Source organism: Epinephelus moara, chromosome 24 (genome assembly GCF_006386435.1).
Source record: "Epinephelus moara isolate mb chromosome 24, YSFRI_EMoa_1.0, whole genome shotgun sequence".
Classification (NCBI taxonomy): Eukaryota; Metazoa; Chordata; class Actinopteri; order Perciformes; family Serranidae; genus Epinephelus; species Epinephelus moara.
The window spans coordinates 35,032,529-35,045,411 of NC_065529.1; the positions used below are offsets into that span (position 1 = coordinate 35,032,529).

The 12,883-nt window shown below is 39.2% G+C and overlaps 1 protein-coding gene across 1 annotated transcript in view; it reads right to left on the reverse strand.

Annotated features, from left to right (window-relative positions):
• Positions 1-4,375: 4,375 nt before the first annotated feature.
• The window catches only part of st7l (suppression of tumorigenicity 7 like), a 26,654-nt gene continuing 18,146 nt past the window's right edge, over positions 4,376-12,883 (reverse strand). The window contains exons 13-15 of the mRNA XM_050037228.1: positions 11,765-11,857; positions 11,456-11,595; positions 4,376-7,718 (exon numbers count right to left, since the gene is read on the reverse strand). Of these exons, the coding sequence (XP_049893185.1) occupies positions 7,623-7,718; positions 11,456-11,595; positions 11,765-11,857 (329 nt within the window). The 3' untranslated portion in view covers positions 4,376-7,622. The remainder of the gene's footprint in view (positions 7,719-11,455; positions 11,596-11,764; positions 11,858-12,883) is intronic.

A 12,883-nucleotide genomic window follows, 5' to 3' on the forward strand; every position in this document is an offset into this window, starting at 1 on the left:
ATATTAAATCTATTTTACATAGGCCAAAGCATCAATTGCCTTGTGGCTACTTTCTGCTGGGCACCACAGACCACAAAGGGACTATACTATCCTGTGGACGGAGATTATTAAATCCACCGACACCTCATCCGATGAGCAGCAGCACACAAAGACAGGCGAAGCTATGCATGCTAAACTGATAATGATGTCGTCTTACAAAATGTCATAGATAAGCATCAGAAAACAGCACATGGAAAAACAGTGTAGCAGATGCATAAACCATAGCACAGGTATAAGGCGCCAAATGTAAAATACGGTTACAATTTTCTAGCTTATTTTGAATATTTAGATTACTTTCCTCACATTTAAGACAGAAATGTATTTAAAACAACATGTTAAATGCAATTGTTAATATTTGTAGGCTATATGTAAAAAATATAAATGCTAAATGTTAAATATAGTTAAATCTCAATCTAAATGTTAGAGCTAAATGATTCGCCGAACGTTGAGCTAAATGTTTAAAAATATGCAGATAGCTTACATGGCGTCTATCCTTTTTCCAGCCTACTTTAGATGAGACCACGCCCACTTTCTTTGGACAAAAGCCTCGACGGCTGGGTTCATGGAATCCGCAGTCATAAATCTCATAAAATAAGACAGCTACAGTAGCTTGGAAAAAATCACTATGAGGCACCAAATTGATGAATTTACCTTTTATCAAAACCACAAATGAGACAAAAATTAGCTAGCTAGCACATCCCACAGTCCCTCCGCCTCACTCCTCGCCAGCAGAAGACTACTTTGCCAGAAGGGGATGCGGGCAGCAGCTCTGGAGCAAAACCTTAAGTTAGCAGCTAGGGCAACTTGTGTTCAGCCAGTGTAAACACCTGAACTGGGTGTCACAGTGGGTTGATGGCCAGCAGCAATGCCAGGTCTAACCTGTGTAACGGCAGCAACAGAAAGTTTAATGATCCACCAGGGAGTCAGAGTGGTCCGGGATCAAACCCCCTGCACTAACATTTATATTTAACATTAAATTAATGAAAAAAATAATAACAATAATATATAATATAGCTAACAACTGCACATTGTGTAGCATAATTTTTTTTTTCACATGAATTAGTGTCTCAAATGTGAGGAAATATGCTAAACATGAAGAAAGTAATCTAAATATTCAAAATCGTCGGTACAAAATCGTACCATTTTCTTCATAAATTGCATTATCTAGTTTTTATAGGTTTTTTTTCATATTTTATTGCAATTTTCTTCGTTCTACAGGTCACCCAATGTGTCTTGATCTTTTGCAATATTTTCATTTTCTTTTGCTATGCACCAATACACCAAAGGAAATTCCTTTAACGTGACAACATACTTGGCCATTACCCAGATTCTGTCTAATATAATATGCGACAAAACCTAGGCCAGAGTTTACCATGAAAATTACTTACACATAAATAATGTGTGCAAGGAAAGCGTGATGTTTATCTTCCTAAAGCCAATATACAACAACATACAACAATATCTGCTCGACATAGCAGGGAGATAAAAAACACCAAAAACAGAAGTGGAGAAGAGAATCTGCCACAAATCAGCCCAAACAGCAACACTCAAAACATTCCAGCATGAGACTTCACAACAGAGTTAAAGCATCATAACTGACTGAGCCAAACAACAATCACAAAGCAGGCCCAAAGATAGATGAAAGCAGCACACAAGCAAACATTAGCTAACACTGTTCATAAGCACATCTGCAGGGAAACAGCAGCATCAGCAGGGTCAGAGGTCATTTTACCCAGCATCGAAACAGCAGAGCCAAAACATCACTGACAGTTAGCATGTTAGCAAACACAGCTCCTACCTTGGTGAAGTGAAGCAGTCTCAGCCAGGTAAACATCTCTGAGAAGACTTTCCATGGTCCCATATCTGACACCGTGACTTTGGCCAGCTTAGTTCTCCACTAAACCATGAACAAAATTTGACTGTTAGCAGGTGAGCTTGATGACACGCTACGTTAGCAACAGGTGGATTCAGAACAGGTGTTAGCAAAGGAGCACCGTTAGCATCAGCAGCAGGCTCGCGGATCAAACCGGTGGGCGGGGCACCGACAGTTTAAATATCCCGCCCTGTCACAAAGGGTGCGTTTGATTTATTTATCTATGCTCCCAGCTGGCAGAATATGTCACATGACAGTATAAATATAATACTAATACTACTACTAACAATAATAATACTAATAATAACAATAATAATAATGATGATAAAACACTTTTCAAATCAAAGTTGCAAAATGCAGGAATAAAACATTTCAAAAATAATACAAAAATAAAATTGAACAAAAAATAGAATAAAATAATACACTTTAGTAATACGGCACTTTTCAAATCACAGTTACAAAGTTCTGAATAAAAAAAATTCGAATTAATAAAAGTATAAAATTAAATAAAATTCCCCCCAATATAATAATAGTAATCATGATGATAATAATAATAATAATAATAATAATAATGATACACTTTTCAAATGTAAGTTGCGAAGTGCTAGATTTAAACATTTCAAACTAATATAAAAATAAAACTGAATAAAATACCAAAAAATAAAATAAAATAAAATAAAATAATACACTTTAATAATACAGCACTTTCTTAAGTAATGCACTACTTTTCAAATCAAAGTTACAGAGGCACTGGATTAAAACGTTTTTAAATAATACAAAAGTAAAATTGAATAAAATACCAAAAAATAATATATAACAAAATAATAATAATAATAATAATGATAATAATAATAATAGAATAATATTTATTTGTGTCTCTTTATGCTCACTTTGTCTTTGTAGTCATGTTGTGTCCCTTCGGGGGCATTTGTGTCTTTTTTGGTCATTTTGTGTCTCTTTGCAGCTCCTTTGCATCTCTCTCTGGTCTTTTTGAGTGTCTTTCTGATCGGAAGGTGTTAATTTGAGTGACAATTTGCAGGTGAAGTCCTGGATGGCCCCGCACAATTTGGGCCTCTGCTCCTGTGACCAGTAGGTGGGTTAGTAATTCATCCACAAATAATGTTACCTCGCCTGAAGAGCATTTCTATTGTTCTTCTTGATTATTGTTTTTGGACCCAACAGCAAAGCTAAGTGCTCAAGATGTATAGCTTTCTTTTTTAGTGTGTCTGATATGATGGACAGTTAATGAGTGGGAGAAAGAGAAGAGGGCAGCAGATTCAGTGACCCAGTCATAGTGTGATGTTGCCTGTTAGTGGATTATTAGCTCACTGGGTGGTCATTTAGGAACCATAATAGGCTAAATCCAGGTCTGAAACATCTCATACTGTCTGTCCTGATGACCCAGCTCATCATTGGAAGGCTCAGTCTGAACACACTGAAACAGACTAATGTCCAGACATAACACACCTCTTTGAGAAGTGTTTTGTTCTGTTTTTAGTTGAGGCTGATTGTAACCTTCAGGGACACACTTGGCAAAGATCCCAGGCCACAAGAAATCATTAATTCTTCTTGCTGGTGAGCATAGTGTGCTGGCAAGATGGTATTAGCACATAGAAACTTTAATAGCTTTGCCACCCAACATATTCCCCAAATCATCATTTTACCCAACTGGCTGCGGCCATAAATGTTGTAAATGTCTCAAACATCTCTTATCTTATAAAAGGCATGTGGAGAAAAATGAAACTTCATATACTCTTTTGTCTTCACCACTTCTTTCTTGTTTTCATCTTTACCTTCCTTTCTGTATCTCTTTTTTCTCTTCTCCTGACTTTGATGCACTCTGGAGGTCAGTGAACAATTCAAGTTTCAGCTTGCAGCACGAAACGGCGCTCCAGCACTGAGAGCAAACACTTGAGCGCCCGTCAACAGTCCTCCTTGACAGCGATTTTCATTACTGCCGCTCGCCACTTGAGCATGAGTGTATGGAGTATGATTATGGCACCAACGGTTCACTGGGAACATGCCACATAAAAGCATCTGCTGATGGAGGTGGAGTGGTGTAATCATAATGATGGGCACGATGGCTCTTGGCTTTATATAGTCTAGGAGCAGCAGCAGGGTGGCAGAGCGAGGAGTTTGTCCTTGAAAAAGATACCAACTCACTGTCAATACACAAGTGATCTCAGAATATGAAGGGAAATTGCATCCATTGTACAAAAAGGAACCTATTGAAATATGTCTCCCACTTTATGTTGAAATAGTTTGCCTTGGAGATTACCTGTTTATCCAGGCCTGTAGACATTTGGAAGTTCTGATTGGACAAAAAATATTATCTGAACGCAGGTGCTTGCAGCTGAAGCATTCAGTGTCCATACATCCATTTAGAGAATATCATTTCAGCATATTTAAAACAATAGTACTGACACAACGAAACAAAAACCACAGAAGAAAAATGCACTGAAAGACAAATTTATTGTGAGTTTTGCTTTCAAACTCATCCAAGGGTAGTTACAGCTTTTCAAACATTCTCCTGTCTTCAGCATGTACTCTTACATTTCAGCTGCACACGATAAAAATCTCACATTTCAAGTGTCACAAATTCAAACAGACATATTACAGACCAGAGTTAAATGTGAAACAAAATCAATGTAGCTTAGACTTGATCGGGGTTATTAAAATATGATCCAAATTTGCAAAGTACTGCAGTAACACATATTTTTATGTGCCATTACATCATCACCACTGTGCCCTTGTCTACTTTTTTAAAAGTATGTTTGCCATTGTTACATGGCTGCTGTGCTAATGCTAATCATTGGACATTCAACAATTCTGTTATAAATTAACAAATTTTAAAGGCATCTATGTATCACACTGAATTCATCAAAGTTGAACAGAGTTGCCACTAAACTTGACATCAATACTGTAGGTGCAGTAAATTCCAAATTGGAGTGTTTCACTATTGTAATGTTTAAAAGAGAGTATTTTTCCCCTGGATGGTGAAGACATGACCTGCCCGAGGCCCCAATTACACAGAAAGCATTTTAGCAGCTGGAGACAGCTTTGTGTAATTGTTTTTAATGAGAATGAAGCTTTTTGCTCGTGGTTTTTGTGTTGCAAAGCGCCTCGCATTTCTGCGCTCTAGGCGCCTGGCGTTTTTGCCGGAGCGCTCTGAACTCCTCAAGTTGAAAAAACTTCAACACAAAGCAGAAAAACGCCCCGCATCATCTCTTTTTTCAACATCTTTTTTCTTATTGTCCAATCAGATTTGAGAGGTGGTCCTTCCGTGGTGGTCACGACAACAAGTTCACAGTTGGTAAACAATGGAGAAACTGGTGGTAGTGGTTGTTGGATACCTAGAGCTATACGGCCTGACGATAGACAGCAGGTTGTCAAACTGCCCACGAGTCATCCTAAAATATGCCTGGAAACAGCCATCATGGAGGTGAAGCTCCCGGACCAACTGGTGGTACTCCCCATGACCCACCCTCTTTTTTAGGGTCTCATGTACCCACACAGATCTCTGTTTCCCTGTGCCCGACATACTATTTGCTGACAGCCTCTCACCCTCTCTCAACCAGAGTTACAGCAAGTACCCTCTGCCTCAACATTTTAGGAACTAGCTACGAATTTCTGTCAAATAAGTGATATAAATAAATAAATGGTAGATTGATTACATGGGAAGGTTAGAATAAGGACCAACCTGCAAAACACTTTCTGTGTGAACGGGGCCGTACTCTGCCTCTGATTGGATGAACCTGACGTTCTTACCCCAACCCTTACCAATCCCATTCTTCTTGCCCAAATCTAACCAATCCAAAGGAGCTTCATGCCTTTGCCATCCCAGGATAAAAAAAAATAGCACACTACAAGGCACTTTATCACATTTTCTATAACACGTGGAGTGAAGGGTTGTCAGTATTATGTCACTTACAGTATGTCAACTTTATGTTTCTGTAGCCGCCTAAAATTTAATATCTATCAAGTCACAAACTTGACAAACAAAGTAAACATGTCTGTGTTAAGTGGTTTAAAATACAATAAACCTGCCAGTTTAATAAAAATTTGGGATGATGTGGCATCATATTCTTATCATCCACGACTAAGTGGTGTATTACGGTAGCTTATTTGTTCCAGAAAAAAATATTTACCATTTTTCTGAATTAATATCTCTGAATTATAGGAAAAGTTTTCATGAATTAAAATCTGCTCATTTTTCTCAATTAACGAGATAAATAATCTCATAAATTCTAATTTTTCAAGAGCAATTTTTTTTTTCCCATGAAAACTTTTTGCATAATTCTGAGATAAAAATCTTGTTGTTTACGATAAACAGAGCTTTTTTCCTCAGGTGAATGCATTATGCATCTGTAGTGTAACATATTTTTTTTCATAGACTTCAATGGCATTATATAGTACAATTACAGACATGATTACAATTTTGAAACAGGCACATTTGTCAGGTTTTTACATTATCTGTCAGTTTTTACATTATGCTTCACGACACGGGAACACTGGCCTCTCAGCTTATTAAGTCTGATAAAACAGGGGGAACAGAAGAACACAATGCATATACCGATTCTGGCAAAATTAACAGACAAAGTCAATGGCAGAGAAAGATTTTGTTCATACAAAGTAAAATAACTTTGTACAATCTGTCCGTGCCTGTCTGTTTATTTCGCCTCTATCTCCAAATGCTTCTCTGAGGGCTCATTGGTGTATTTAGAACTACTGTAATCTCATGTATTACAGTTTTAGTTACATGTGCCAGATTATTCTCAGTATGACTACCGCAACGTCTGCCTCTTTTATGTTTGTTTGGTGACAAGAGAAGTTGACTAATGCGCTGACTTATCACACTGCAGAGCAATCAGCAGAAATGAGTGATGCCACGAGAGGCCTAACTGTGACTTGTGATGATCCCATTTACATTTCGATGTTGCGGGGGCGGCGGTTGCCCCAGTGATATAGTGCTGAGGTGTCATGCCATGGTAACAACTGTTGAACTGCAGAGGCGTTGTATACACTGCAGGCACTTCGAGGCTGTAAATCACAGCTCTGTTTTTAGGGAGGTCTTACAGACGTTTAAATCTGGGCACTGAGGGTTGACATAGGACACACAGGTTCCCATCCCAAATACCCAATGGGATCTTTTTTGATGTATGTAAATAATATACTCTACAAGAGACATCCTCAATGCACATATTGTTTCTTGTTCCTGTTTCTTGTGCCAGAATCATACTGGTTTAAACAAACTCACCTGACTAGTCAGTATTTTGAGGAGCATTAAAAACAGTTTTAGCTTTTTTGTGGTTTAATTTGCCTCTGACGAATTCCTAATTTGATTTCTGCACCAAAAATCTGCAGCCAGTCTTTGTGGGATACTTAAAAACTTCCATTTGCCCAGTGCTAACATAATGACAAATGAACGACCCCTGTGTAATCGTTGCACTAAATGTGCTTTCGGAAAAAAAAAAAACGTGGCTGCTGGAGGAACAGTGTGGGAGAGCATCTTCAGAGTGGTATTGCCGTGTTGATACAACCTCAGCCAACATAATCAGTAACAATGCAGCAAGTGGACAGTAATGCTGAAGACAGGAGAGCAAACACTTTTTGTCTGAGGGTTTGGAGTGGTACTGGTATGTGTGTATGTGTGTGTCTCTGTGTGTGTTGTGTGAGTGTGTGTGTGTGTGTGTGTGTGTGTAAGATGGGGTCAGATCCGAGTCAGCTGGTGCCAAAAACTGGACGGCATGAAGCTTTCCATCTTGTCTGCGAAGAAACCCAGGGGGGCAAAGAGTGTGCTGAAGAACTGAAGAGAGAGAGAGAAACACAATGAGCCTTTAGCTGAACATCAGGAAAATATCTTCACATTAATTCTTAGATAATATTTAAGTAAAACACTTAAAATAAATTCACAAAAGTCACCAAGCCCACAAATTCACTTAAACAGCCTTTCGGGGCTTGTTTATGTTGTCTCAAATCCTGAAGTAAAACCACTCTGATGTCACCCATTGGATTGTGGACTCCAGTTTTGACACCTCAAGTCAACACCATATTGGACACTTGCAGCCAGACTTGACCAGATTTGGACAGAAGGGTGGAGCTCAAAGCAGCCCACCCTTAATTATGCATCACTTTAGGCCTTAATAAAATGTCAACGGGTGAGTTATATAACAATGCACCCCATGTACAGTTGTCATGAATGGGAATATAAGCAAAAGGAACCAAAACTGTTTTTTGTACCAGGGAGTAAACATGTTTATTTCTGCTGTTAAGTTGGGCATTTTAACATGGGGGTCTATGGGGACTGATTTGCATTTGGAGCCAGCCTCAAGTGGCCATTAGAGGAACTGCAGTGTTTGGCACTTACACGTTGGCTTCATTTTTCAGCCCCGGAGATTTCCGCTTGGGTAAAAAATTTATAAAAATTTTCATTCAAAAGGAAAAAGAAACACTTCTATTATTTTTGATTAGGGAAAATCACAAGAGAGCACAGAATCCGCTGTCCTCCAGCTCCCTGTCACAGTGGCAGGCCAACGTGCATAGGAAAAAAAACACATTTGATGTGTTTAAAAGAACATACATTTGAATTCTTAGCCTGCCGTCCTTTCCAGAAATAAGACAGGTTTGACATAAGGAGTACTGATCTTGTTCAATTTTTCAAAACAGGAAGGTGCAGAGCAAAGGCTTTTTTTAGGTGATAGGATGCAGTTAATACATAAAGCTTCCCAGAGAACAGGAAGACAAAAACAAAGCAGAATCATCCAAGTATTATCATTTTTACGATGTTGTTTGTAGAAACAGTGCTGACGGTTTATTATACTGATCTGGGTATAAACTTTATGTTATCCATGATTTACATGTCAGCCCACTCATACACTGAATCATTCACGTTCGTTCTTTCCGTTTCTCTTTCAGTCTCTCATAGAGCCAAAAAAACGAAGGGAAAGGAAATAAACCTGCAAATATACTACTGTGACAAACTATTAAACTTCCCCTGCAGACACATTTTAAAGTGTGTATAAATACTAATTAATTCATCAATATTTTGTTTAACATGGGGTCCCACGTAATAGTTAAATAAAACTGTAAAGGCGGTGGAAGCAGATCTACTCTTTCTGCCTCATTGAGAATTTCAGGTCTGGCCTCCGCCTCAAACACCATCTCTGCTTGCAGAAGTTTTCCCTTTCTGTTTTCTCTCGTGCTGACACGACGTTATCCAGGCTAGACCGCTGACTGGTTGACCAATGAAAGAGCAGTGCGCATCAAGGTGGCTAGCGTTAGTGGTAGAGGAAACAGTCAGACTCAGACTCAGACGAGGAGTCTGTTTTGCAAAATCAGCCACTAGCAGAATATCAGAACGGTAAATGTAGTTAGCATCTTACATTTGTTTATGTTGTTAGTTTGTTGGCTTGTTAGCGCCTAGGCTAACTGCTAACTAGTTCACACAGCATTAGTGTTTGCGAGTATCTGCTGCGATGGGGTTTTTGGCAGATAGTGGACAGAAGCTCCAGAGTCCTGTTTACGTCTAAAAACTGCACACTCGGCCATGTTTACTGTCAACCCTTTTACTACGCCAATGCTAACTCTGCTCTCGTACTGACGAGTTTGCTCTGCGCTGAAGGTTTCAGGTTTCAGCTTTCATTGCCAGTGTTGTGTCAAAGTCTGTTCTACCATCGATATGTGTTTCCTGTATTAGACAGCGCTTTGCTTTTTTTATTAGTGACGTACATAATCTAGCTTGCCTGGCGTACATTTGATTCTCAGATTTTAGAGAAGTGCACAGACATCGCCACCTTCAGTAGAGGAATATAAAAACACCTTTCTAATAACAAACTTTGCACAATACAAGTCAGTAAAGTCAAGGTTGGACAATTTGTTAAAAAAATCCAAAATGAGTCCAGTTGTTTGATTTAAAAGCAGACAGCGCTTTTCAAAAATTTCTTTCTCTGGCCTCCATCTTTGTTTGGATGAACTTCCCGCTCTATGCTGACCTCACCAGGAAAAGAAAACATCAGTGCCATCTAGTGGACCGAAAAATTGATTGAAATTGATTTTATTATTCTAGTACCAAAAGTTGGTTGAAAATGTGTATTTGTAAAAATGAATGATGTATATAATAAAAGATCGATACTTGGCGTCCGAGTATCGATACAGTATCGCCACGCAAAATATCACGATACTGTGCTGTACTGAATTTTTCCCCCACCCCTACTAAACAGGGCCATACTGGAAAAATATCTAACACTGTTAGATTGTAAATCACGTCAATGTATTGTGGAGCATATTTTGACAATTTTGATTATTTTTAATTTTGTGTTATCAGTTGTAGGAAAACGGGCAAAATTATTTTTGTAATGCTGTAACCCATCTTATAAATACTCCTCATACACATAGACAACTTAAACACACATTTCTATGATTACCAGCAGACATATATCCACTTAGATCTATGATTAAGATCTGGGATATACGGTATATTAGATATGTGTATAATAGAGCATTTAAAACGCACACTGTGTTAGTGATTTAAGTTCGATAGCAACAGTAAACTGTCGTCTAAAATATCACAGTATGGTTTCTCTCTGAAACTACTTGAGGTGTTCTTGATACACTTGACACTTTAATAGTCTCATAAGTGGACATATCAGCCCGGCCAGACAAGTGCAAATCAAGTACCTCTCTAATCCCATTTAATGTATGAAACATATTCAGCTTCATGCTATACATGTCTGCTGTCCATAAATAAAGGAAAGGCAGACCGCCACCACTGTCCTGCTTTGCTTGGATCTTCTGTTCAAGAGCAGCAGATTCAGAGAAATCTGTTTTTCCTCAGAAGGCGGTGAGGACCTCTGTGTTCCTCCCTCACTGGTTTTCCATCCGAACATTACACAAACCAGGCTCGCTGGGGCTGCCGTAAAACTCCTATCTGCCCCCCGATCTTTCCCATAACAAAAGGAAGAGCACTACATGTTCTCTGTGGCCTTGTTTTTGCTACAAGTCTACGTAAAGGCAGGCAGTAATAAACAGGGTGACCGTAAACAAAGGATTAGCCAAAGGAAGGAGTTTGCCAAACTGGCTACAAACAGATAACAACACTTCTGTCATAAACAAACAGTAAAAGGAAGTCATGCACGCATCCAGGGTTTCTAAACCTTTAGGGCTGTAAGCTACACTCTTGTGTTTGCTATGGCGTTAAGCTTGCATTATTCCGCTGTGGTCACTGATAGCTTAAATTGGACTACAGCTTGTTTTGGCGGGAAACACAGACTTTACAGGCCTACGACTCCCATGAGCCTCCAGTGTTACTGACAGTGATGGAAGGCAGCAATTACCGTCGGGGTTAAAATGTTCAGATTACAAACAACACGTATTTAAAACAAATACCGAATCAGAGATAAACCGAAGATGTAACCGGTCAGCCAACGCACACACAAGCTAAACTTGTGTAACGATAAAAAGGTGGACTGAATCAGCATATATGAATTTCAGAACAGCAACATTTGAGATGAAACTGAGATGTGCATTTGGAGTTGGAGTACTTACTGCTTTGGCAAAGACACCCATGAGCTCGGGGAACTGATGTGTGAGCATGGCCAGCATGGCAGTGAAGGAGCAAAGGCCTGCTGTGAAGAGGATGAAGAAGGGAAGCTCTTTCTTTGGGTACACAGACACCTCGTGGAACGCTGGAGCAAAAATGAGATGAGAGACAAAGTCAGGATACAAGTACAGATAAACAAGACAAAAATAAAGCCTTTAGAAGAGATGAGGGGTTTTAATAGTGATTACACAATCGAATTGGGAACAACTCTGCACATTAATGGACTGCACGTAGGCTTTGGCTATTGTACTTACAGGGCAGCAGCTCCCTGTCTGCTGTTTCTGTGCATCCTGGGTAAGGGTAAAACAGGTGACCCTTCTCCAGTGGGTAGGGAATTATCCTGAAGGCTGTGAAGACAAAGTATAAATTATTTTTAAACAACACAACTAATAGTGTTAAAGGAGCACTTCACCCTCCAAATGACCATTTGTACAACAATTACTTCCCACGTGTTATGTTGAGTTTGTGAAGAAAACGTAGTTTTAAAATCCATTTAAAGTTCTTTAAATCACATGCAAGGCTCTCAATGATCTGGCATCGGAGTACATAACTGAGCTTCTCACATTGTACCTCCCAAACAGGCCCCTCAAGTGTGCTGGTCGAGGTCTTCCAACTGTCCCAGAGTCCAGGTTTAAGACAAAGGGTGATCGAGCCTTTTCAGTTTTTGCTCCTTGGCTTTGGAACAGCCTCCCACTGAGCATCAAATTAGCTGACTCTGTTCACGTCTTCAAATCTCGTCTCAAAGCTTACTTTTTCAGACTGGCCTTTTCTAACAGTTGATAGACTCATTGTGTGTGTGGGAATGTATGTGTTTGCAGCCTGTATGTATGTGTGCATGCTTACAGGTATACATGTGTTATGACTGTATATTTTCTGTACCTTGGAAAGCACAAAAGTGCTCTACAAATAAAGTTGTTATTATTTTTATTATTCTTACATAGCATGCCTCCTGGTGAACAAAGACTCAAAAAATGGAGAAAATTTTCGATAAATTAAAGTAAAAGGGGTCCCCGTTTAACAACAGCAGATATGTATCGTAACATCTGTTTACTCTCGCACAACTCATGCAGTGTAATCCAAGTCTCATTTATCCAGTCGTATCCTCAGTACGTCCCAAACTGACAGGGAACTGAAGTGAAAGTGAAACTTATCTATGTTCTCTTCAAAGTCAGACTCCATTAAAGGGCCAGTGTGTAAAATGGGTTGAAAACAGTGACATCAGTGGTCAAATTCTAGATTGCAGGGCTCACTCGCTCACCCCTCCCGTCGGGTAAATGACGGTGGCCTCGTAGGGACAAAAAGCCTTGCGCACAAGTTTTTCAGGAGTAGGTCTATCTAGCGATGAGGTGAATGTTTATTTAGAAATCTAAACC